The 27,933-nt window shown below is 38.3% G+C and overlaps 1 protein-coding gene across 1 annotated transcript in view; it reads left to right on the top strand.

The window, feature by feature from the left end:
• The window catches only part of ADAMTS16 (ADAM metallopeptidase with thrombospondin type 1 motif 16), a 180,998-nt gene that overhangs the window by 50,888 nt on the left and 102,177 nt on the right, over positions 1-27,933 (top strand). Inside the window, exons 6-9 of the mRNA XM_050793134.1 lie at positions 848-1,007; positions 2,530-2,635; positions 10,925-11,062; positions 20,798-20,951. Of these exons, the coding sequence (XP_050649091.1) occupies positions 848-1,007; positions 2,530-2,635; positions 10,925-11,062; positions 20,798-20,951 (558 nt within the window). The remainder of the gene's footprint in view (positions 1-847; positions 1,008-2,529; positions 2,636-10,924; positions 11,063-20,797; positions 20,952-27,933) is intronic.

The following is a 27,933-nucleotide window of genomic DNA, read 5'->3' as shown; positions in this document are numbered from 1 at the left end:
TTTCAATACAACATTCTAACAGTGAAAGCTTTAAACAAGCCAGTGTCCTGAAGTTGAGGTAATTAAACCTGGTGTTGTCCAACCAGCCATAGGAAACTAGAGCATGCCGGTGAATAAGATTCAAAAAACTTGGTGCAGCCTGGTCTGATGCATGTTCTTCTATGTCTCAAATTCTTCCGTTCCCAAGAGTTCCAATGTTCTACACCCTGTTACTTCATTGTTGTGTTATCCGAACTTGATAGAGACAGAGGAAGTTGAACATGGCTTGCAAAGTCTCCTTTTAGTTGCAGTTTATTTTCCAGAAATAAAGCTTTACCAACTGACCTACCTCCTCTCAGAAATATACTGCCTTTGAAGAAAAGATATTTCATTGAACACTGTAATAATAAATATTAAAAGACTTATTTATTGGAAATCCCACTTGCTTAATTTGGTTATGAGATAAACATATTGCTGTCTAGACGTGTTTTTGTATATGTATGTGCAAAGCCAGGTATAAATGATTCTGTGGCTTTACTTAATTTTGAAAAGTGTTTTTTAAAGATTTTTGAATACAAAAAGTTCATGCGCAGAAGTAATCTTTCTTGGGTCATTGAACATGCATTCAGGATCGGCCAGATACATTTCAATTGTTTATGTATGGAACTAGAGAAACGTCCATAAATGTGTACACTGGATCTGTACAGGTTTTATAGAATACATAAAATACATGCATTAACTTATATGCCATCCAGATCCAGCCATGTATTTGAAATCCAGGTCAATGATAGTTTGCTGTGATGCCAATGCATTATAACATGTTTTCTCTCCATTATCATGGGGTCCTTGGTCCTTGTCTCTTGCACAGCCAGGGCTGGTGATAAGTCATCACGCAGACCACACCTTAAGTAGCTTCTGCCAGTGGCAGTCTGGATTGATGGGGAAAGATGGGACTCGTCATGACCACGCCATCTTACTGACTGGCCTGGATATATGTTCCTGGAAGAATGAGCCCTGTGACACTTTGGGTGAGAACCTCCAGCAGAGTGTGAGGACCATGTGTGGAATGGGCACCCCTGGCCGTGGTACAGTGTTGAGTATTTTTGCCCTTGTTCCTTGTTAATAAGCAGTAGCAGCTTCTTAGTGAAGGTGTAAAGACCCACTTCCCTGTACAAACTGTAGCCAAACATAGAAGTGTGTTTGCATTCATCAAGAGTGATTATTGAGCAAGTGAATGTCTCTCACAGATTTCAGAGTTCCTATCTCTTCTAACATAATAAATGTATTTTTTTTCTGTTTCTTCTACTGTTTGTGAGGATGGGGTGGGTAGATCGAAGGCTTTCTCATTATCTAGTGGAAATAGTACATTGATGTGTATTTGTGGAGTTACTATGACCATATTATATTTCCTGTTTTTTTCACTTCTCTGTCTGTGTCTCAATCTTAGCAGTGTTTCAGACATTTACAGGGCTGGGTGTGACTTAGAGGCAGCACTTTGGGATTTTTCCAGATGGTCTGTGTGAAACACTGTGCTACTGACCAGGACTCTGCTGAACATTTCTTCTAACTCTCCATTTCTTCCCAAGTTCTTAGGGAGGAAGGGGTTTTATTTATAAAAACTTTTAGATAAAACCCAATTTAACAGCAGTTAGTCTTATTGTGCAAAAACAAGTTAACGTGGTGTCCTGGCTGCTTGTCCTTAGACAGGTCTGCTTACCCCGTTGGCTCTTGACTGGCCTCTGAGAACTCAGGTTGTAGGATGGCTCCCACTGCCCTACCTCCAACCAGTGGCTCATTGTGCCTACGTTGTGTGTACAGTGTGGTTGCCTTCTGAGGGTCTAGAATTCTGGCACACTTCAGGCAGTGGGTGCCTATGTGACCAGCTCCCAGAGAAAACCCTGGACCCTGAGTTTCTAATGAGTGACGCTGGTGGACAACATTCACCGTCACTGTCACTACTCGTTGCTGAGGAAGAGAGCACATCCTGTGTGACTCTGCGGGGAAAGGACCCCTAGATGTGTGTGCCTGTTTTTCTCCTGACTTCTGCCCATGTGTTTTCCCTTGGCTGATTTTTTCCTGTATCCTTTTGCAATATTAAATAATAACTGTGAGTGGGACAAATGCTCATTATGACAGATGTGAATCATTAAAGCCGGGGGTGGTCTTGGGGACCGCCCAGCACACCCGTTCTCTACAGCACTTTTTCACTTGGTCTTTTGGGAACATAGATGTTTAGAATAAGGCAAAGACTTTCCTCCATCTGCAATAGATTCCCCTCTCTGTTTTGCCCCAGTTAGAGCCTGCACCAGGAACATTACATAGAACCATGAATTGTGTTCCACAATACAGAGAGTCCTTGGGCTCCCTGGAATGGAATCCCTTCCCCTACGTTATCAAATGCCCTTTATATGGTTATCTAAGTGCTTCCCATTACATATTTCCCCATATGAACACAAGAACTAAATTTCATTAAGGGGAAGAAAATAAATATACCATGCTTTATTTTATTACAACACTGCTCTGTATTCTTTTGATCTTTGTCCTTCATAGGATTTGCACCCATAAGTGGAATGTGTAGTAAATATCGCAGCTGCACGATTAATGAAGACACAGGTCTTGGACTGGCCTTCACCATTGCCCATGAGTCTGGACACAAGTAAGTGCATCTCCATGGGAGGATGACGTCCCATGTGTTTTCCTTACTGGATGATTTCCATAGAAATATTGACTTATCACATCAAGTCCATGAAGGGAATTCACATATATCCAACGAGAATGCCATTGACAGTTATAAAATGCTGTCACTTAGGATTTCTGTTTCTATGTGCCACATCATGCAAATTTTATTTTTATTTATTTACTTATTTTGAGACAGGTTCACTCTGTCAATCAGCCTGGAGTGCAGTGGCATGACCTCAGCTCATTGCAATATCTGCTTCCTGGGCTCAAGCAATCCTCCCACCTCAACCTCCCAAGTAGATGGAACTATAGGCATGCACCACCATGCTTGGCTAATTTTTGTAATTTCTGGAGAGATGGGGTTTCACCATGTTGCTTAGGCTATGCACATTTTAAAGCCACAGCAATGTACAAGTTTCCATGTCCCTGGGTCTTTCTCTGACACTCCTGTGTACACCTGTGCCTAAGATTGAGGATAGCTGTATCTGCCCCTATTCCTCTGTCCTGTGTTTTGAACTTGGTCTGGTGGGCTGATCTCATTCCGTGGTTGGGTGCTAACAGGGGACTCTAAATGATGAAGAACAGTGTCAACCCTCCCATTGCTTCCTGTTGTTACCCTCGTGTTTGTGTTCTTGTATGTATGTATGTATGTGTGTGTGTGTGTGTGTTTGTGTGTTTGTGTATATATATTTACAATTTATAGAGATGCTATTTTTCATTGGTACTCCAAGCAGAGTTTGGAAGCATGGGTACTGACAAGAGATCGGGCAGGCCTCTAGGAACTGATTTGCCTCTGTTACTCCACCTCTGACTGCACCGTTAATGGTTCTGAAATAAAAGTCTCAGGGAGCCCCACCAGCCTGGGGGCTCAACACAGAGGCCAGTCCTAGGTTGGTGGCCTCAGCAATGGGCAGTGGGTCATTAGTGTTTTCACCTTACATGAAATGCTTACAATTGTAGAGTGAACAATTTCTAGCAATTATTTGTGGACACTATTATTCTTAATACAATTTCTGGGGCTAAAAATTCTGTGAGCTGCTTTACCTTGAAGTGCCATCTATTAAATAAAAAATTCAAGGGCCCACTTGCTGCCCAAGCAGCTGGAGACTTCCTGCAATCACCCTGATTAATACCAGAACCACCAGCTGGAATGCAAATATTTTCCTGCTATGCTGAAACAATACTTGAAATTTCTCCTAGAAAAATTTACAACCAGGAATTGTAAGTTTTTATTTTTTTTAAATTTCAACCTGATTTTATTGGCAAAAGGAAAACCAAGGCAAGTGTTTGTGATTTGTGGTTTTGCAAAGCTAACTTATCCATTATTGGAAAATGGACTGAGGCCTCAGACTTGTTCAAAGCAGTGTGTGTGTGTGTGTGTGTACGTGTATGTGTGCGTGTGTATACACATGCGCTTGTGTTTAATGCGAAGGTTCTGCACGCTTTGGCTGTGTGCAAACTGATGACCTGAAAAATGAAGCTTCATATCTTATTACTGATCCCTTCATCATTGCAGGTAATGATTGACTATTTCATTGCTTAGAAAATTACACCTTCACTTTATAAAGCTTTCAGCTGAATCATAGTTGTATTTTTAATAGTCTGCTAGAGTTAAAACTTCAAAAACCCTCATTATTGTAACAACATGAAGCTCTTGCTGTCCTCTGAACCATACCTGAATTTAATTAAACAATCAAGGCAAGAAATATTTAAGTCACTGAGGGCTGAGCCAGTGAACGTTTGATAAGCAGTTGAGATACGGGCATTGGCAGTGCCAGCCGTTGCAGGTGGTGAACTTAGCTAAGTTAAACTCGAGGCATCCAACACAAGGCCCTCAGTGGGTCTTCAGTGCCAAACAAGTATCGATGTTGGCATTTATTTTTCTTAGAAGTCAGTTATTACTATTTCCTTTCCTCACTCAAATTGGATGTAGTTGGAAAAAGATTTTCTCCAAACAAGAAAAAAAATGTTTTTTCCTGGAAGGTCAGAATCTAGATGTGAATAAAGAAAGAAGCTCAGTTGGGCACGGTGGCTCACACCTGTAAACCCAGCACTTCGGAAGGCCGAGGTGGGAGGATCACTTGAGCCCAGGAGTTCAAGACTAGTCTGGGCAACATAGTAAGACCCCATTTCTACAATAAATTTTAAAAATTAGCCAGGCATGGTAGTGTGCATCTGTGTAGTCCCAGCTACTTGGGAGGCTGAGGTGGGAGAATCTCCTGACCCCAGGAAGCTGAGGCTGCAGTCAGTTGAGATTGCACCACTCTACTCCAGCCCGGGTGACAGAATGAGACCGTTTATAAAAAATAGAAAAATAAGCCCTACATGTGGATGAAGGAGAGTCCCGTTGCTAATACAGGATTAACTGCCAGAACACCTGACTTCTTCAAGTTCTCTAAAACAGAGAACCTGGAGCTTGTCAGCGAAAACCCTTCTGCCCATGCTGAGAAAATAGGAAATATATTGTATTTATCATGTGCTAAATGCCAAAATGATTGGTAATAATAGTAACGGCAGTAATGGTAATGACAATAGTAATATCTGCTTTTTGTGGAGCACTTTTTGTAAAATTCGCCGAGCAATTTCACGTACAGCTCAAACCATGGAGACCACTGGGGACAGTCCCTCTGTTGCCCTCGCTAACTTAGGGGAGACTGTGTGGAATATTCAGCAAATGTGTATGAATGGAGTAGGGGAATGAGTGATGCAGGGCATGAGCAAGCAACACGTGAGGAGTAAACATTTCAAATGAGTTGTTAGCTGTGACCACCACTTCAAATGAGAAAGCTTGTGATGTGTAAGACTCAATAATAAAACTCCATGTATCTTAGTTGAACTGAACTGAAGATAAACACATTTGTTCAGTTCATTTATTTAGTGAGTTTAATTTTTGGAAGAGGGAATGTTTGATGCATGGAACAAACATCAGAGCATCAGCAGTCTGCTTTTATCAATGAGCTCCAAGCAGAGTCAAATTTTTGAGTTCTGTAATTCAAGAATTAAAAAGCAATTCTGTATTTATTATGACTTTTACTGTAAAAAACATGTAAAACATCCTGCTTCAAAGGTAAATTTTACTTTTTCAGTGCTGTTGACATTCAGAGGACATTATTTGGGATGGAGGAGTACTTCTGCATGCCTGCAAGCCATAGGTTTCTAATCTTTAACTCAAATAAAGATTTTAGTTAGTGTCCATCCAATCTGTGCTCCTAAATTCCATTTGTTTTTTTAATCTCAAAATGTCATGTAGTTTATTCTGGGGAATGTGACCTAAAAATAGAAATTACTAAGAACAGGTGTTTGGATTTGTGTTGGAAAGAGAGGAGCAGAGACTGGAACCAGAACTGAGATATGTATTCTCCTGTAGTACAACAGATTGAATTGGGATTTGTATTAAGCTGGTGGTAAAAGGAGAGTTTCCTGGTTATGTTAAATCACTTGACACAGGACATGTGGTTTGCTAATGCAGGTGCTGAAGCACTGGCACAGATACACCAAGGCCTGAACTGCACCTTTGGGAGAATATGTCATCTGTGCATGAATCCATCTGAAAAATTCCCATTTGCTAAGGGAAGTCATGTCATTTGATGGGTGGGGCTCTGGGATTCAGATTCTGGATCAGCACAGTGCTACCACAGGCTGGTGGTGACCAGGGAATGTCCCCTTAACAGCTCTCACCTACGTTTCCCATCTGCAAAATCAATAGAGCACTATTTGCTCCATAGTTCATATATGCAAGTGTAATTTAGGTTGCATTGTTTGAGCTGTATACATTCCACTTATATAAAATAGGCTTAAATAGCTAAGTTGCATTATCATTTGAGACCATTAAGGCTCTATTAAAACAAATGTGTTAACTGTGTTCAAAAGTATTCATTATTCATCAGTCTGTCTCTTGCATTTTCCCTAGTTTATGGGCACAGTTTGCATTCCGAGAGCAAGGCATTGTGTAGGAGTCTATAAAAAGACTTGTGATCTACGCCCTTTGAAAGTTTAAGAGAAAAGATTAGATGTGCCACGCAAGAGATCAAGTAATGAGAGCTGTTGGTATTACAAGAGACCACACAGGGACGATCAGGGAGGCCTTCTTAAAAGAAGCAGCATTGGGCTGGGCATGGTGGCTCACTCCTGTGAATCCCAGCACTTTGGGAGGCCAAGGTGGGTGGATCATGATGTCAGGAGTTCAAGACCAGCCTGGCCAAGATGGTGAAACCCCATCTCTACTAAAAAATACAAAAATTAGCCAGGTGTGGTGGCAGGTGCCTGTAATCCCAGCTACTTGGGAGACTGAGGCAGATAATTGCTTGAACTCGGGAGGTGGAAGTTGTAGTGAGCCGAGATCATGCCACCACACTCTAGCCTGGGTGACAGAGACAGACTCCATCTCAAAAACAAAACAAAAAAAGCAGCATTGGTGTCACTATTGGTGTCACTACTAGTTAACCTGAAAATACCATTCAGCTCACCCACAGTCACTAGCGATGCCCTTTTCAGTATTTGATGATGACAAGTGCCTCCACCCCGTTTGTGGCTGTGCTCTGTCATCAGTCTGGAGCATCTTCCAGTGCACCTGGCAGGCACATGGTGATTTTCAAAGACTTGAAGAATATTGGAGAAAGCCAGCCCCTCTAACCATCATCTGGACTGAGGATTGTTAGGCTGCTCTCTGGGGAGCTGTGGTAGGTCAGAGCATCACTTCTTACCATTTACATTGGTTGTCTTTCCTCTTAGGATTTCTTTTCTGTTTCTGTGTCCAACAAGTATTAGAAATCCGTTGACATTTGGCCAGACCTTCCCATACACGTGCATGCACACACGCATACCCACCATGAATGGCACTTAGGTGTTATGTGACTTGACCAAGACCCCATTTGGATCATAGAAGGGAATAGAAGTTTTGAATTTTCCTTGTGATGTGCACAGTCCCAGGCATTCTGTACAGTTCGTTAGGAAGGTTTTACTATCCCATTTTATATATAACGAAACCAAGGCTTGGAAGAGGTCAAGTAATTTGCCCAATATCAAGCAACTTGTGAATGACAGAGCCAAGACCCTGACTGAGGTCCCTCCACCTCCACAGTCCATGCTCTCTCCCATTATCTTCCCTGACCATGTCCCTCAGTTCCCCACGACTGCTGTCTTCAGCTCAGCCTTCTGCCTGTCATGGAGGATGAGCTGTGCTTCTCCACACGCCTGCATGAAGCCTGCGTCAGGGCTCGGGGCAGTTCAGTCCTACCTGTGGTTGCCATCATTATGCCAAGGGTAGACTTTGACATCCAGATAACATTGGCCCATGGTTCCTTTAAAGAATGTCTCATGTCCTTAACCACTACTGCCTGAACAGCCTGAAATAAGTGATACAGCTTCTATGAACACTTGGTTGGCTGTTCAGCATTCTCAGTATGTCATTAATAATAAACAAATACTTCCCAAGAGTAATTGAATCACTCAAAAATATTGTAGAACACAATAAAAGCATGACATTGAAATACAATTCCCAAATTCAATTTAATCTGAAATTAGGTTTATGTCTGGGTATGTTATGGCTGGAAAGGTTGTTGTTTCTTCACTCAACAAACATGAATAGAGACCTGTTATGTACCGTCAAGTCCACTGGCAGTGGGTTAGTTAAGAGGAGTCTCTGTCTTTTAGAAACTTATGAACTAGTAAGGGAGAAAAAGATAAAATATATTTACAATTTTAGCAAATGGGATGATAACCATTTTAAAGTACTATGGTGCACAGGAGCAAGATACATTCTCTGGTCTGCATAATTTGAATATAGTTATATTTCTTTGTTGCCAAATAGCAACCTTATCTCAAAATGTGTTCTATTCATTCTTCTGTGATTTTATTAATGTTGGTATTAAATGCGATCACTGTGTGCTACTTTTATGCTGATCTGCTGGCATTCATTGCATTACAAATGTGGGCATTGTACTGATTGGAGACACAAATTGTGAAATAGTGGTGCTGAGATTTTGGTGGGCATCAGAATCACCTGGGGGTGTGTTAGAATATGCCCAAAAGCCAGGTCCTAACCCTCAACCTACAAAATTAGAACTATACCACTGCAGGCTTGGGTAGCTACATTGTGCTGTGTATCTCTCAGATGTTGATGCATCAGAGTTTGAGACTTGATACTAGAAAAAAATCATTGAAAATACTTTAAATGTAAAAGTTGAAGACCAAGATTTCCCCAGACTTGGGACATTGTGGATTTTGAATTCCTTAGAAAGATAGGTAGACGCGATAGCAAATTTCTCAAGGGCAATTTCTGGACCATAATGTGTCTTCTTTATTAGCAGCTCAAGGGCCAGACAGGGGAGGGTAGTTTGGTATTTTGTGTTCCCCCTTTTCTCCCTAAGGCAGCCTGCCATTTGGGATTTCAGCCTGAATCTTTTTCACAGCCATGACACATTTCCTCTGCCGTGCGGTTCCTCTGGCCTTGATTAATTGCCTTTAATAGAACTTCAGAGAATGGGTGGAGGCTAAAATGACTACATCTACATCATCCTTGGTACTGATCAGGAATTTTGCAGAAATTCAGCAGTGTTTGCACGCCAGATTTCCTTGGATACAGTCTTCAATCACGTTCAGGTTACACTATTACATGAATCCTGGCTAGGCCCTGACACCAAAGTGTCCAGGCTTCAGCCTTGACTCTGCAACCCTGGATGAAGTCTCTCTCCAGTCCTCGGTCTTGCTGTCTTCATATTAAAGCCACCTTATAGAACTGTGTTGAGTTTTAAATTAGAATATAGGTTACAAGCCTACCATAACAGCTGTAAAATGGTGAGTGCTTATAAATGTTGATTATTTTCTAGTAATATATTACTAAATAGCTCTAAGCAACGCAGTTAAATAGACAAATGTGTCTTCAGCCTAGGTAACAAGTACAGATTCTCTTGACACCGTTTGGAGCTGACTTTCCCCTACATTGGTGTCTTCCTGTCCCTGCTGCCTTCTGTCCACTCCTTATGGAATTCTTGGCAGCATAATGTCCCCCATAACTAGAAACCACCATGTCCTTCTTTGCTTTCCCTCTCTCTTGCCTTCCTCCTTTTCTCTGCATCTTACCAATGGGACCCTGTGCTCAGGGAATCCATACAATGACTAGGTGCCAGACGTTAATGGCAATAGTGGCTTAGTTCTGACAGAATGTATTTACCTTAATGGGAGGTCTTCGGAGCTATAACATCTCCCAAGGAAGTATGTTGTGTTCTTCTAGGATAATTGAAAATGGGATCATTGAAATGAGCCTTGAGTGCACTCAGGGCTCTCCTACAGCTTTCACTGGTTAAGAAGAAGAAGCAGACCTGCTGGTGAGGGAGGTAGCAGCCCTGGAAAATGTGATTCTCCCAGGTGCACAGCTCCATTTTCTCAGGTGTTATTAAGTGAGTGTTGATTGGCATCGTGGGCTCTGAACACCTCTGATGGCCCCTATTAAGGGTTCCTATAGCTGCTGTAGCTTGAGATGTACCTGTACTCTGAGCCAGGTGTGGATCTCCAAAGTGGTGTGGTTTTCACATAAAAGTAACCCATGCTGCTTCAAACGACACCCACAGATACATTCAGCCATAGTCATCTGTTGGGTTTCCGTGGAGCTACTCTCTCCAAATAGACAGAGGGATGCAGGTCAAGCGCTGCCCATCCATCACAGCCTCCAGTAGTGCAGGCCTAATAGTTTGAGCTGGAACATCCCCAGGTGGGGCTAGAGACAGAATGTCAGCCCACGTGAGTTGCAGTAGCTGTTTGTAGTTCCCAAATTGCAGTGAGCATCAAACTCACCTGGGGAGCTTGTTTGGAAAGCTCAGACGCCTGGATCTCTCTTTTCTGAGTCAACAGTTCCTGGGTAGAAGTCTGGCATCTATATTTCCAACAAACACCCATGGAAACTCTAACGATCCTGCTGAGCAGAAAAGAGTGTGGAGAAAAAGAAGCAACATTGAGCAGTGTTAGCCTAATCAAGAAGATCCCAAGTTCCTCCACCCCATTCAAAACTCAGGCATCTGGACATTTACTCTGCTTTGATATTGATGTACACTCTCAGGCAATTTGGTGGATGGTCCGTTCTTCAGAAACTGTCTTTGAACACATGAATATTCTCAACCAGTTGGCTGTTGTGGCTTTTATTTTTGCCTGCCTAGCATACAGGGGTGAGGGAGTCTCACAGTCTTGACTTGTAATTGTTAGAGGGTATTAGATAATTTAAACTGTTTTTTTTTTTTTTTTTTTGAAAGAAACATCTCTCTCTCTCTCATAGCTTTGGCATGATTCATGATGGAGAAGGGAACATGTGCAAAAAGTCCGAGGGCAACATCATGTCCCCTACGTTGGCAGGACGCAATGGGGTCTTCTCCTGGTCTCCCTGCAGCCGCCAGTATCTACACAAATTTCTAAGGTAGGAACTCTTTGAGCTGGTCTTGTGATCTTTCAGTGCCTTTGATGCTCACTGCCTGGTCCGCCAGATCCTGTGCAAGCAGCCCCAGGCTGTGCTTCCTGATGTGGTTCCCTTCAAAGGTGTCTTGAGACATTCAGTTGACCTAAGAATTTGCTAAAAATCTCCTTAGAGTATGGAGGCCTGCTGGCTTAATCCAACATTGATTCAAAGGGAATCAGTGGCTTGAGACTAAAAGGGAGCCATAAGACACTCACCAAAATATTTGTCACTAACATTTAAGTTTTACTATTCTCACTTCTGTAACTAGGAATCTTCAGGAAGTGAATAGAAAGATCATACATGTACACAGCTGTATACACAATAATAAAGCATAGCTTTTTTTTGGTTTTTCTTCCTTCTGTTTAGTTTTTTCTTTCTTCTCCTTTCTTCCTTCCATTTTTTTCTTCCTTTCTTTTTTTTCCTTTCTCTCTCTCTTTCTTTTTCTACTAAATGCATTCCTCATTAGGTGAAGAAACTTGAGTATATAAACTTTAACCTAGCTCTAATCTGTAATCGTCAATAATATTTTTAGAAATTTTCTCTAAACACTTATTTAGGAGATAAAACATTAGGGAGGTAGGGTTTGACCCTTGAAAAATAGTAGATTTTAAAATTTCAGAGAAATGAGGAACTTTATGAAACATTCTTAAGAACTGCTAGTTTATACACTATTCCCTGAATCTCTTTGGCTTTGAGTTTGAAGTTTGGTTTAAATCTTAAGCCAAAACTTTATTTCTGACATTACAGTCTAGTGTGGATTGGAATGTCTCTGCTCCACACAGTCCTTCAGAGACCCAGGTTTCTTCCATCCTGTGACCTTTCCTCTTCCAGGACCTAGTTCCCCACTGCAGCCATCTGGGGACTGAGGACAGAGAGAGCACAGGAAGGTGTGTGGGACAAGGGTGGTGTTCCTGGAGGAACTCATATGACCGCCCAGAAGTGCAGAGGGCATTGAGAAATGTCCTCTACCCATGTGCTTAGGTGACAGAGAGTCATCTGTGCCACATGATGAACCCCAAATCCTTTTGCAGAAAAGTAACTGAAACCTGGAGGGACCAGCTAGTCAGTGGCCAAATTGTGAGTAGAACCCAGCGTTCTGGACCCTAGAGGTGATCTCTCTGTATTTATCTCAAGGACAATGGATGCAGCCAGCAGAGGAAAAGCAACTCTGTTGCAATCATAGCCTTTATTATTGTTTTTTTTAAATCTTTAAGTACTAACAAAATCATTTGTTTCAGATACTAAAAAGATGAATGAGAGTGTTTAGAAAGCAGCTTTTATGTCTTGAAGATGACTGATCTGTGAGAAACAGCGGAGGCAGGGCACATGCTGGATCTCCATTCATGAGCTTTGAGTGGATGCCACATGCTGGATCCACCTAAACTCAACACTCCTCTTCTTCACTTCTGAACACAGCTTCTCAGATTGAACAGCAGTGCCAGGGAGAAATTGTGGCTTGATGTTTTTGCTCCTCATTGAAGACACACTGATTTGCACCTTTGCTGTTTAAGGAATACTGTTTCTTTGGTCCTAGCAGCGAGACCTACTCTTTTTTTTTTTTTTTTTTTTTTTTTTTTTGCGACTGAGTCTCGCTCTGTTGCCCAGGCTGGAGTGCAGTGGCGCGATCTCGGCTCACTGCAAGCTCCGCCTCCTGGGTTCACGCCATTCTCCTGCCTCAGCCTCCCGAGTAGCTGGGACTACAGGCGCCCGCCACCTCGCCCGGCTAGTTTTTTGTATTTTTTTTTTTTTAATACAGACGGGGTTTCACCGTGCTAGCCAGGATGGTCTCGATCTCCTGACCTCGTGATCCACCCGTCTAGGCCTCCCAAAGTGCTGGGATTACAAGCTTGAGCCAGGGCGCCCGGCCGAGACCTACTCTTATTCAGGATGGAGGATATATTTATTCATTAGCCAGAAATTTATTTTGCCAGACACATAGAAGGACTGTGTTTGCTCTTAACAAACATACTGACTCACAGTAGTTCACTGATTCTAGTAGAGGAGATACACAAAAATGTTTCCTTATTTTCAAAATACACGAATGCTTGAAAATACTGAAGGGAAATGGGCTGTCATGTTTAGTCCTCAATTAAATTCATTCACAATGTTTTTGAAAATTGTATTTTTGAGATTCATCAAAGAAAGCATTCTTTATTCTTAATTATTCTTAATTCAAGGGAGTGTTCTAGGGAAACATTAACAAACACAACCACCTTAAGAATTTGGAGGAGATTTCACAAGAAATCACAAGATTACTAGTAAAGTTGAAAGTTAGATGAGGAGGAGAAGCAAATAAAAATTTTAAAATGAAGAACAGAGAAGGACACAAATGTATAGATTCTAAGGAACTAGCTAGTTGTGATAGGAAAGTTTGAAATTTGACAAGAAAGGAATTATATTTCTATTATTAAAAAGTAGGACAACTACCAATACTTCCAACAAAAGCAAAGGTTTTTTTAAGTAACAGCTTTAATGAGCTAAAATTAATACACAAAAAGACACATATTTAATGTATACAGTAAGATGAGTTTAGTTGTTTGCATGACCAATGAAATAATCTCCACGGAGATTCTACCAGATTTGGCGGAAGAAAAAAATAACTTGGCAGCACCCAAGAAGTCCCCAGGCTAGGAAACCAGATTATCTGCCTTCCGAGTCTTTGTAAAGTACATGTCTTTTCAGTCAAAACTAGGAGCCAGTTATTCCAAACTGAGAACTAAGAGCAAAGTTCCCCTACCCTATTAGATCCTGTAGATTCTTCAGTGTTCAACTGGCCTCTCTGGTTCCTTTCACTGACCTACTTCTTTGTGTCCTACTTTTTCTTTTGTTTTCTTTCTTCCTTTTTTATTCATTTATTTAATTAATACAGCTCTTTTTTTTTTTTTTTGTTGCACAAATTAAGTCTTCTTATTTCTAGGACACTATTTGAGTAGGATCACACCAGTACTTCTGTTGATTTTACTCCAGCTTACTTTCTGGTGGCCTGTTGCCCCAGGGCTCACCTGGGGCTGGGTTGCCCCTATGGCTGCCTCTTCCCTCATTCTCTAGGGATCCTGGCTTCCCATCTTCCCAGCCAGAATCTTGATCATCAGCCTCCAGGGGCTGTGTTCCTCTAGCTTGGTCCTTTTTGGTGTTCCTACTCCAAGGACGAAGTCAAGGTATGTTAACACATTAAGGAACAACTGTGTTTCATAGTTTATGCCACCCAGGATAAGTGGCAATAGTTTGGACAACATGTGTATCTTGGTAATATAAACCCATATTCTGGGAATATATACTTGATCATTTAAAAAAAAAATTTATATTACCAAAAAAGACAATGTTAAAGCTATTCTACAACTGACATGATGTATAGGAGTACATTTAGCATTTGTTTTTCCCTGCATGGTATTCTCAGAGTCAAGCTGGGGATTGTTAACATTGTTTTTAGCTGTTTCTTGCAGCTGTTCACATTTTTCTCTGTGTGTGTGTAGAAATTCTACTTTGGGAAACAAGGAAGATTATTCACTTTAGGCTCAGCATGCTTTTATTTGCGTTAACGAGGAAAATTTGGAGTTTTCTATATTCCAGATCCTTTCTATAATTTTCTAGATTCAGAATTTTTTAACCCTCTTTTTCATCTTAATGGTTATGAGGAAGATACAGTAACACTTTTTCTACTTTGAAATATCCTCTGACAACTTAAAAAATCAGTGGATTATAATTTGGGTGTGCAGTGAGAACCAGCATAATGAAAGTCCAAGAAAAGTTTTGAAACTGCCAAAAAAATATAGGCAGACTCATGGAAAAGATAATTACATTCTCGGAGAGTAATTATTTTGAGGACATTGAAAATAGATTGTCATCTTGAAGATATAATATAGTCCTAAGAGTGATTATTAAGATACTGAAATTAAAAGCCATTTTCATTCTATGATACTGGAACACCTGAACTATAAGTTGAAGTGTGCTGATGTGTTTTTGTGTGAATCCAGCAAAACGCTTCTGTAGCATTTCAATGATAAACATTTATTTTCAGGGACTTTACTAATTTTTTCTGACCACATGAGTATAAATAAATAGGTAAGGTTTTACGTGCTTACAAATTTGTTTTCTTGAATGGTGAAATTTTCCAAGAAAGTCTCTTGTTGTCAAGTTCACTATTAAGATTCATTTTACTCGAAAACCAGTTGCAAATTGGACACTTCTACAGTGTGTTAAATCTTGACTTTTTCACTGACTTAATGAATCTGAGACTGTCTTGTTTGATTGTTTGCTGACTTTCTGATTTCCAAGTAATCAAAATACTGTTATATTCTCCACCAATTAGGTAGCTCTTTGGCTATGATCCCAACAATGAGTAAGGATAAATGGCTACCTTTTAAGATGAATCTGTTCTCGTTATTAGTAGTCTAGCATTTGATAGTGGAAAAAAAATATATAAGGGAACTCAATTGGCCTGAAGTTTTCAGCACAACTTTTCTCTATTCTTGGTAGAGTTATGAAGGCTTGATACTTTTTTGGAGTGAATTCATCAACCGAGTCAATAAAGTCATTTGTCATTTTCCATTAACAGACACAGACCTCATCACATTACTCATGTCTGCATCCCGAAGGCCTGTGACTTAGGGAAATTTGAGCTCATTATTTAAAATTTCATGACAACAGGGACTCATCTTCAGTTTACTTTTTAAAAATTTAAGTCACGCTCTGCAGATCCGTGAAAATGCCAGCTCTCTGATCATATGAATCTGAACACATCAAAGCATGAGAATGGTGACCAACATCACAGGGAACTGGGAGTATAAGTGGCGCCATACCCCCTACTACTTCTGTTGATAGGAAATGAGATCTGACCTGAGAGCCCATTAAGCGTGTTTTTGCACACAATGAAAATAATACATTTCAATTCACATCCTGCTCTGAGATACAAGGCTCATCTTAGGTCATGGCTAGTTGTTGTGTCTGCAGTGCTAGTGTGACTCTAAGACTGGAGGGTAGGCACTTTCCTGCAGAGGAGAGAAGGACTGAGGGAATCAGGTCATGTCTTGCTCAGCCATGTCTGGGAAGGTCTTGACCTTGACAGGTAATATAGCCTTTTCTGAGGGCCCCAGTCTTCTTAACTGAAAAATGATGGGATATAACTAAAAGATCTCTCAAGCTCTTTAACTCCTGACATGGAACACTGTATATTGGAATCAGGAGTTATGCACCATTGTGCAGTTGTGAGATTCATCCTTGTTCCTGCATCTAAATATAGCATTAGTCTACTTAGTGTGTTGCATATAACTTACATACTAAATATATAAATATACTAAAACTTATTCAATTTGTAATAGACATCTGAGTTTCCAATTTTTGGCTAGTACAAGGAACAGCACTGTGAATATTCTCTTGGTTTGCATATATGTCTCTGAGTATATATAGGAATGGAATTTTCAGAGTCATAAATATATATGCACAGGTGCAATAGACAGTACTAATCAGCTTTCCTAAGTGACTGTGTGAAGTTACACTCCCAGAAGTGTTTGTGAAATTTTCAAAATGGTTTCAAATCCTTCCCAACACTTGGTCATGTTGATATTTTTCATTTTAGGTATCTGGTAGTGTGAAATTTCATATCAATGTATTAATTAATAAGACTGAATACATTTTATATGTTTAATGGCCACTTGAGTAACCTTCTTAGTAAAGCGCTAAAATCTTTTGTGCATGTAAAATAAAGAGATCCTGTTGTTTTTCTTCTCTCTTGATGAGAGTATTGTATACATTCTGAATATAAACATTTTGTCCCATTCTGACATATATGTATTATAAAATCTTCTCTGACTCTGTGACATTTTATTTACACTTTTAATGGTGGCTTTGCTAAATAGAAATTTTTATTTTTTTAATGGAGTCCAAATTATTGATATGTCTTTAGGGTTGGTGCTTTTGTACTCTGCTAGAAAAAAAAAAAAAAACCAAAAACCTCTACTCGTCCCAAAGTTGCAAAGGTCTTCTTCCACATGATCTCCTACAAGTTTTATTGTTTGCTTATCATATGTAGACCACTTAATTTTTGTATATGGCATGGAAAAAAGTCAACACTCATTTTATCCATATGGTTATTGTGGTCGATTGTTTTTAAAATGGCTGAAAGGATTTTCCTTTCTGCACCCACGCTTTTGGTGGCTGGACCATTTTGCATTCTCACTGGAGGTAAATGAGAGTTCCTGTTTCTCCATGTTCTCATCAGCGTTTGACATTGTCAGTGTTTTGGATTTTCTCTATTCTAAGAGGTGTGTAGTGGTGTCTCATTGATGTTTGAGTTTGCAATTCCCTAATGACATATGATGTTGAGATCTTTTTATATGCTTATTTGCCATCTATATCTGTTCTTTGATTAGGTGTCTGTTCAGATTTTTGTCCACTTTTTGTTATTCTTATTGTTATTTTCCTTTCTGCACCCACACTTTTGGTGGCTGGACCATTTTGCATTCTCACTGGAGGTAAATGAGAGTTCCTGTTTCTCCATGTTCTCGTCAGCGTTTGACATTGTCAGTGTTTTGGATTTTCTCTATTCTAAGAGGTGTGTAGTGGTGTCTCATTGATGTTTGAGTTTGCAATTCCTTAACGACATATGATGTTGAGATCTTTTTATATGCTTATTTGCCATCTATATCTGTTCTTTGATTAGGTGTCTGTTCAGATTTTTGTCCACTTTTTGTTATTCTTTTTGTTATTTTTATTGTTTTCTTATTCTTGGATTGTAAGTGTTATTTGTATGTTTTGTGTAACAGTCCTTTATTGGCTATGTCTTCTACAAATATATTCTCCCACTCCGTGTCTTGTCTTCTCATTTTCTTGACATTTATTTCACAGAGCAGACATTTTTTATTTTAATGAAGTACAGCTTGTCATTATTTCTTTCATTGGTTGTGCCTTTGATGTATCAAAAATGCCATTGTCATATCCAAGGTCACCCAGATTTTCTCCTATGTTATTTTCTAGGAGTTCTATAGTTGTGCATTTTATATTTAGCTCTATGATCCATTGTGAGTTAGTTTTTGTATGGAGTATAAGGTCTGCATTTACATGCATTTTTAAAATTTATTTATTTATCTTATTTTGTTTTTTGAAATGGAGTCTCACTCTGTTGCCCAGGCTAGAGTGCAGTGGTGTGATCTCGGCTCACTGTGACCTCTGCCTTCCGGATTCAAGTGATTCTCCTGCTTCAGCCTCCTGAGTAGCTGGGATTACAGATGCACACCACCATGCCTGGCTAGTATTTTTGTATTTTTAGTAGAGACGGAAATTCATCATGTTGGCCAGGCTGGCCTTGAACTCCCGACCTCAACTGATCCACCATCCTTGGCCTCCCTAAGTGCTAAGATTACAGGTGTGAGCCACTGTGCCTGGCAGATTAATTTTTTTGCGTTTAGATGCCCAGTTGTTTCAGTATGACCAGTTTAAAAGGCTATCTTTTCTCCATTCCATTGCCTTTGCTCCTTTGTCAAAGATTAGTTGACTATGTGTATGTGGGTGTATTATTGGCCTTTCTATACTGTTCCACTGATCTATTTGTCCATTCCTTGTAACTTTATAGTAAGTCTTGAAGGTGGGTGTTGTCAGTCTTTGTTCTCTTCCTTCAGTATTGCTCTGGTTATTTTAAGTGTTTTGCCTCTCTATATAAGCTTTAGAATCAGTTTGTTTATATCCTTAAAACAACTTCCTTTAATTTTGATTGGCATTGCACCAAAGCTGTAGATTAAAATGGGAAGAACTAATCTCCTGACAAGATTGAGTCTTCCGATCTATGGGCCTGAAATACCTCTCTATAGTTTTTTTCTTTGATTTATTTCATCAGAGTTTTGTAGATTTTTCTCATGTAGGTGTTGTACATATTTTGCTGGATTTATATCTATTTCATTTTTGGGGTGCTAATATAAATGACATGTTTTTAATTTTCAATGAATTCTGTTCGGTTGTCATGGTTGTCACTGGCATGTAGAAAAGCAATTGACTTTTGTGTATTAGCCTTTTATCCTGCAACTTTACCATAACTTATTAGTTCCAGAAATTTCTTGGTGGAGTCTTTCAAATTTCTACATAGACAATCATGTCGTCTATGAACAAAGATAGTTTTATTTGTTCTTTTCCAATCTGTATACCTTTTATGTAATTTTCTTGCTTTATTACACTAGATAGTACTTCCATTACAGTGTTGAAAAGGAGTGGTGAGAGGAGTCATTCTTATTTGTTCCTGATTTTAGTGGAGAAGCTTTAAGTTTCTCACCATTAATTATAATGTTAACTGTATATTTTTTGTAGATGGAAGTTCTCCTCTATTCCTAGTTTGCTGGAATTTTTTTTATCATGAATAAGTGTTAAATTTTATCAAATGGTTTTTTTCTTCATCTATTGATATGATCATGTGTTTTTTCTTTAGACTATTGATGTAATAGGTTACATTAATTGACTTTTGAATATTGAACAGGCCTTGCAGACCTAGGATTAATCCCACTTGGTCATAGTGTATAGTTCTTCTCATGCATTGTTGAATTCAATTTGCTAACATTTTGTTGAGAATTTTTGTATCTATGTTTATGAGAGATAAGAAAAACTTTCTTTTCTTGTGACATGTTTGTCTGGTTTTGATATTAGGATAATGCTGACCTCATCTTATAATTTAGGAAATATTCCCTTTGCTCTGATTTATTGGAAGTGATTGTAGAGAATTAGTGTAATTTCTTCCCTAGTCTCTGGTGTAATTCACAGAGAACCCATCTGGGCTATTTGTTGCTTTTTATGCACAGAGTCCTGAGCTCTGAAGCAGTGGAACGTGGGACTGGGGTCCTAGAAATGAGCCAGAAATCTTCCAATCAAGGTGGACAACCATTCAGAGCCAATTTTGGAGGATGATCTGCCATTGTTTATTATATTGTGATTATAGGTTTTTGTTTTTTGGTTTTCTCGGGGAAGGGCCTATTGAAATTTATAGGAGGGATTTAGTTGCTATTTGAAAACACAAAAATATTTAAATACTCTTCACCAAATGCATAAATTATACCAAAGAACATCCTGGCAGAGAAGAGGATAATCTATTTATGGAAAAAGAAATTATTAGTTGGTCTTTAGCCATCTTCCAATGAATTTTAGCAAGGTTAATTTTCTGCTTGACTTGGGGGTCATCAGAAATCATCCTGAACATAGAGCATTGCTGGTGGAAATCCAGTGTTCCATGAAGAACCTCTAGAATCTGGAAGATAATATACAGGTGTCCCTTACCCTAGAGGGAAAAAGAATAAAAAGCAAAGAAAGAAAGAAAATTCCAGTCTTTGGAAAAACTGTGCTTTATTTTTATAATGCCCATCTTTTGGTTGATTCTGGCAAGAAAAGTGCATAAAAGGTGTCCATCATAAGAGCTTCTCACATTGAAAACTGGCTGTAATTATTCAGTTGCACTTTTCCTCATAAGTTTAAGAAATTTAATAAGTACAAATCATCTTTCTGGAACAAGTACAATGTATAATAAATAATTTCAGAAATTGAAGTCTCTGTATTTACATATAATTAAGATAAACATTATATTGTACCTCAGGAGACAAAAAGTTCTCCTCTTGGTATACACAATATATGCTGTAAAATTGCATGGGGTAAAAGGGCATAATTAGTTGTATGTCCTTTGGTTACTCTGTGGGCAGTTACTAGTAGCTCATCTCCTCTTTGTTTCAGCACTGCTCAAGCTATCTGCCTTGCTGATCAACCAAAGCCTGTGAAGGAATATAAGTATCCTGAGAAATTGCCAGGAGAATTATATGATGCAAACACACAGTGCAAGTGGCAGTTCGGAGAGAAAGCCAAGCTCTGCATGCTGGACTTTAAAAAGGCAAGTGATTATTGGCACATGCTCAATGCAACATGATTCATAAGACTGTTTTATTTAGTGTAACTGATGTTGATGTATTCTACATTTATTGGGTACCTACCAAATGTCAAATCCTGTATGTTAAGGCTGGTCCTGTATAACAGGGAACACATGTTTCACTGGCAAAGAAGATGACAGGAGATACTGTTGTGGGTATCAATTTTCATTTGAGAGCCGACTTGGCCTGTTAGGTTGGATCTTTCTTTCTGATTTATCATGTGGGAGTTCAGCAATAACGTTTAGTCAGTGTAAGTTGGCAAATTAATACTCTGCATTTTTAAAAATGGTTTTAAAAAAACAAAGTCCCCCTCCTCTCTCCCAATATAAGCATATTTTATTATAAAGCAGCAGCCTACCTAGGGCTACTGATTAATAAATTTCCCTCAAACAAGGTATTTATAGAGTTGTCTCTCATAGAAGGTAGTATCTACTCCGTCAACCCCAGGAACTTTACCAGAGTGATTTACTAACAGAAATTCCTCATGTAACACAGAGACATATGCTCTTGCTAGAAAGGGAAAATTGAGATTTAGGAACCTGCTCTATCAAACACAGGAAAAGCTACCCATAAATTAAATAAAAGTAACTATTTTTAAGGTTTCTCTTATTCTAGTTTATAATAAAATCAAGAAGAAATTAGAAAAAAATATAGTCCTCCAGAAACTTCCACACATTTCAAAATGCATTGGGAATACTCCCAACTTAAATCTAACGTGATAATCTTCTTTCTTCTAAAGTCAAGCAGAGCTCCCCCAGAGTTCAATTCCAGCTCTGTGCCAGAACTGGATCCTTATCTCCTCGGCTGGGGAGTCCCAGACTGGAACAAGAGCTGTAAATCCGTCAGCAGCAGCAGCAGCCATTCTCAATAGTGCCTTTTCTTGTGGGCAGAAGATGTGAATTCCCTAAGAAATTTTTTTTCAGTGTTACTCTTCTTTGTTTGTTAAGGAAAATGGACAAAAAATTAATTTTTTTTTTTTTTTTTTTTTTTTTTTTTTTTTTTTTTTTTTCCCAAAGGTAGGATCTTCTAGATCATGCTTCTGGTTTCCATGGTAGTTAGCTTTGTGACCACAGACTGTGTCATTCATGGTGCCCTGGTGTCATTTGGAAAACATAGGCAATGAAAAGTTAAATGCAAGGTGCATTTTTATTCTTGAGGAAATATTTACATGCAGAGAAACACACTCATTTTACATGTGCAATCTGAATGTTAACAAATGTATTCTCCCATGTCACTGGCATCTTAATCAAGACACGTTTTATTTACATAAAGCCAGAACCTTCCCTGTGCCCCTCTTTCAACCCCTCCCTGACTCCAGTAAGTAACAATTATTCTCATTTCTATCATAATTGCTAAATGTTGCCTGCTCTTGAACATTATAATTACCTTGCTCCGTATATTAATATTAAAAGTAAATTGTATAATATTTCACCATGAATAAGTATGATGTTAGCTGTTGGTTTTTATACAGATACCCCTTATCACACTGAGGAAGTTCATCTCTAATCCCAATTCGTTCAGAGATTTTATCACACAATTGTGTTGAATTTTGTCAAATTTTTTCCTACATCTATTGATATAGTTATATTGTTTCCTCCTTTGTTCTGTTACTGTGGTGAATTACATTGATTGATCTTTAGTTTTTTCCATTGGACTTTGAATGTTAAGTCAATCTGCATTCCTGGGATGACCTCACTAGGTTGTGATCTATTGTTCATTTCTATAATCTGCTGAGTTGATTTGCTAATATTTGCTCATGATTTTTACATTTGTGTTCTTGATTGATATTATTGGGAAAATTCTTTCTCATAATTTCTTTTCAAGAATTGATTATCAGAGTTGTGCTGACCTAATAAAATCAGTTGACAGTATCCCCTCCTCTTCTGTTTTCTTAAAGAGTTTGAAAAAGGTTGGTGTTGTTTCTTCCTTAAATGTTGATTAGAATTCACCAGTGAGTTCTGTGTATGAAAAGGTTTTTGTAATTACTGATTCAACTACACTAACAGATAAAGCGTTATTCAGAAGACCCTCCTAGCTAGACTGATCAAATTCATTGGAAAAAGTAAAGAAATCATTAAAAGTGACGTTAAAGGAGATATTTTTTCAACAAATGACTATGAATTCCTTTAATTACTGTAAGATCTATAATGATATATCCTCTTTCATTCCTCGTAATGATAATATGTATTTTAAAATCTTTTTTTTCTTATCAGTCTAGTTAGGAGTTTATCATATTAATCCTTTCAAAAACATCAATATTGGCCTTAATGTTAATTTTTAAAATTTGTTTGTTGGATTCTTTTCTATTTCACTAAGTTCTGTTTTGTCTTTATTATATTCCAAGGCTGAGTATGCATGTCTTTTTCGTGCTCTTTGAAGTAGCAGCTTGAATCATTGACTTTAAAACTTTCTTATTTTCCTAATATAACCATTTAATATATGTAAAGCTATTCATGTCTTTCTAAGCACATTTGCTGTATTCTGAAAATGTTTACATATTGGGTTTTTAATATTATTAAGCATATCTTCTAATTTAACTAGTAACTTCTTCAGTAACCAACATATTATGTAGAAACATATTAAATATTATTTAATTGCCAAATAATTCTCCAGATAGCTTATTAGTTTTGATTTCTAATTTCATAATTTTGTTAAGAGAATATACTCTGCATATTCTTTTGAAATGTATTGACACATATTTCATAGCTTAGCATATGATCTATGTTGGTGAACATTCTGTGGAGATTTGAATATAAATTCTGCAGTGGTTGGGTAGAATATTCAAGAAACAACTATTTTTAAAATAATATTTCTTACACCTTCTGCATCATCCATCATATTTCCTACTTGTTCCATCAATTTCACAAAGATGAGTGTTAAAATCTCCAGCAATGATTACATATGTTTCTATTTCTCATGTTAGTGCTATTAGTTTCTGTTTTATATATTTTGAAGTTTCACAATTAGGTGCAGATACATTTAGAATGGCTATGTCTTCTGACTCTTTTCACATTGTAAAATACCCTCCTTTATTGTTGGGTAATATTACTTTGCTTGAATTCTACTTATCTGATATTAATATAGCCACATCAGCTCCCTTGGGATTTCTCTTTTCATGATCACTTTTTCCATTCTTTTACTTTCAATTGATGTGTGTGTTTGTATAAAATGTGTCTGCTGTAAACATCCTTTTGCCTAGTATTGCTTTTCTGTTCATTTGAACAGTCTCTGACCTTTCACCAGCATGTTTAATCTCTTTATATTTAATGTAAAAATTATATAGTAGATTTAAATCTACCATTTTGTTATTTGTTTTCTATTAGTCTCATTTCTGTTTTGTTTCTCTGTTCCCTTTCTTCTGCCTTCTTTTAGATTAAACTATTTTTTTAATTTAGTATTTTACCTTGACTTGCTTTTTAACTATACTTCCTTATGTTAATTTATAGTGGTTGCTTTAGAGATGACAGCATGCATCCTTAGAGCCTAGGTAGAATTAACGTTGTGCCTACTTTCTGCAAAATGCAAGGTCCTTACAACAAATAAGTCCATGTGTCCCTCTTTTTCAATCATTGACATGTATTTCATTTCTCTGCAAATTAAATGCCACAAAATGCAATGTTGTAGTTTTTGTTTTAAAATAGCTGCTTTTAAATAAGACAAGAAATTAGACCATCTTTTATATTTACTGTTTAGTATCTATGTTTTCCTATAGGTCTGTTTCAAAGTGATATCGTTTCCCTAAGGCCTAAAGAACTTCCTTTAGTATTTATTCTAGCACATAGCTGCTAACTGCGAATTATCTTCAGTTTTCTTTATCTGAAAATGTCGAGAATTCATCCTCGGTTTTGAGGATGAAAAGTGTTTAGATAAATCAGTGAAATATACCTTTGGCTTATTGTAAGTTTAGTTCCAGAATTCCATTTTTTATAGTTTCTGTTTATGTTCTGCATTTTCCCATTTATTCATTTATTATCTCTACTTTTTCTTGAATAGTATATTATTTTATGTTATAGGTATTTCTATTATATTATGTTATTACATATAAGGTGAGTCCTTTTGATCCCCGAAGACTTTGTTTTATTCTTCATTAGGGCTCATCTCCTTCTATTTTCTCTGGGCCCTGTGGTGTAGCCGGTACTCTCGTGTGTGGTTCTTCTCCATGAGGCATGGACTTCTGGGCTTTCCACTGAATGCCCAGGATGCTCATTGAGGTCTCTCTACTCTGTGTGAGCCAAAACTCTAGTTTCTCCCAGCCCTAGGCATCCTCTGTCTTGAAGCCCTCATCAGCTTTCATCCTGCAGCTGTGGTCCTCTGCTAGGCCACCCGGAATATCCTCCTATGTGGCAGCTGCTCACCCCTTACCATTAGGACCTGTAGCAAATCCTAAGACAGACACCTGGGACCCCCAGCCCAATGTAACATTTTTCCATATGAGCCGACTCTCAATTAGCTATTGAACAGGCCTCAACTCTGACCTCTGCATCCTCCAATCAGTGAGACTGCTATCATCCACCTGTGATGCACCTCCCCACAGCAAGGGTCTGCAAAGTGCTCCAAGGAAGAGAGGTGGGCAAATGTGGCATTCTCCTACGTGTTTTCCTTCTCTTGAGCATCACAGTACTGTGTTGACTATTGTCAAGACCTAAAACAATTGGTCCATATATGTGGTGTATATAATTTCATAGTTTTGTGGCAGTTTTGTTTTGTTTTGCAGAAAAGTGAATTTGATACCAGTTACTTTACAGTGGACACTAGAAGTAAAGTATCTTTTAAAATTAAACAAACAATACATCCATTAAAATCACGTCATGTCAGATCATTCCTTATGATATAACATGTTCTTTAACACAAACTTTATGTGTTTTATTTATTTATTTATTTATTTATTTATTTATTTATTATTTATTTATTTTGATGGAGTCTTGCTCTATCACCCAGGTTGGAGTGTAGTAGCACCATTCCAGCTCTCAGCTTACTGCAACCTCTGCCTCCCAGGCTCAAGCCTCAGCCTCCTGAGTAGCTAGGATTACAGGCACATGCCAGCATGCCCAGCTAATTTTTTGTTGAGACAGTGTTTCACCATGTCGGCCAGGCTAGTCTTGAATTCCTGACCTCAAGCAGTTCGCCTGCCTTGGCCTCCCAAAGTGCTGGGATTACAGCTGTAAGCCACCGCACCCAGCTTTGTATTTTCTTTTAAAAATTAAAAGCTATTTGTGTGGCCAGTAACTCTCAGTCATCAAATCTCAAAATTACATATGGCGTGGCAGTTAAGAGATTTTTTTTATTTTCTATGTGAATTGAAACATCTCAGAACAATTTAAACTGTAAAACTTATTTTTTTAAATGAACACCTGCTGAATTGTTATTTAAAAGGGCCTATTTTGTTCAGACATAATGTAGAGATCAGGAAGTTTCTTAATGGGAGGATATAAAACAAGAAATAACAATAAGAAGCAAATGACCCAGTGCCCAGACCAGCCCTGGGCACAGTAGACTCACTCAGAAATATACTAATCTAGATGATGGATGGATGATATTTTAGGAAGGGATAAATCTGTTTTAAATACCTAACACTATTTAGTTTGAAAAGTGAATAGACAATGTAAATGCGTATGCATCCTTTTTTTGTATATGTGAATGTATATTTGGTGTATATGTATGTTTACATACTTACATATAATACAGGGCACATATATGACAATGGATTTTTCTGTCCACTGATGTGGAGTAATAATCAGGATTAGTAATAAAAGCATCTCACTGCTTGAAAAATAATGACAATGCACTGTATATCTGACTGTAACATCGATTGTAACTGCATTCTTTTTTTCCATAAGTTATTGGGGTACAGGTGGTATTTGGTTACATGAGTAAGTTCTTTAGTGGTGATTTGTAGGATTTTGGTGCACCTATAACCCGAGCAGTGTACACTGCACCATATTTGTAGCCTTTTATCTCTCGGCCCCACTCCCACTCTTCCCCTCAAGTCCCCAAAGTTCATTGTATCATTCCTAGGCCTTTGTGTTATCATAGCTTTGCTCCCACGTATCAGTGAGAACATACAATATTTGGTTTTCCATTCCTGAGCTACTTCACTTGGAACCATAGTCTCCAATCTCATCTGGCTCACTGCAAATGCTGTTAATTGATTCCTTTTTATGGTTGAGTAGTATTCCATCATGTATATACACCACGGTTTCTTGATCCACTTGTTGATTGATGGCCATTTGGGTTGGTTTCACAATTTTGCAATTGTAAATTGTGCTGCTATAAACATGCGTGTGCAAGTATCTTTTTGAATAATGGCTTCTTTTCCTCTGCGCAGATACTCAGTAGTGGAATTGCTGGATCAAATGGTAGTTCTACTTTTAGTTCTTTGAGGAATCTCCACACTTTTTTCCATAGTGGCTGTACTAGTTTACATTCCCACCAGCAGTATAGAAGTGTTCCCTGTTCACTGCATCCATACAAACATCTACTGTTTTTTGATTTTTTGGTTATGGCCATTCTTGCAGGAGTAAGGTGGTATTGCATTGTGGTTTTTATTTGCATTTCCCTGATCATTAGTGATGTTGAGTAGTTTTGCACGTTTCGGCCATTTGTATATCTTCTTTTGAGAGCTATCTATTTATGTCCTTAGCCCATTTTTTAATGGGATTGTGTATTTTTTTCTTACTGATTTGTTTGAGTTCATTGTAGATTCTGGATATTAGTCCTTTGTCAGATGTATAGATTGTGAAGATTTTCTCTCACTCTGTGGGTTGTCTGTTTACTCTGCTGACTATTCCTTTTGCCACGCGAAAGCTCTTTAGTTTAATTAGGTCCCAGCTATTTATCTTTGTTTTTATTGCATTTGCTTTTGGCTTCTTGGTCATGAAATTCTTTCCTAGCCAATGCCTGAAGGGTTTGTCCAATGTTATCTTCTAGAATTTTTATAGTTTCAGG

This window comes from Macaca thibetana, chromosome 6 (assembly GCF_024542745.1).
Source record: "Macaca thibetana thibetana isolate TM-01 chromosome 6, ASM2454274v1, whole genome shotgun sequence".
Lineage (NCBI taxonomy): Eukaryota > Metazoa > Chordata > Mammalia > Primates > Cercopithecidae > Macaca > Macaca thibetana.
This window is presented reverse-complemented; position numbering and strand designations above follow the sequence as displayed.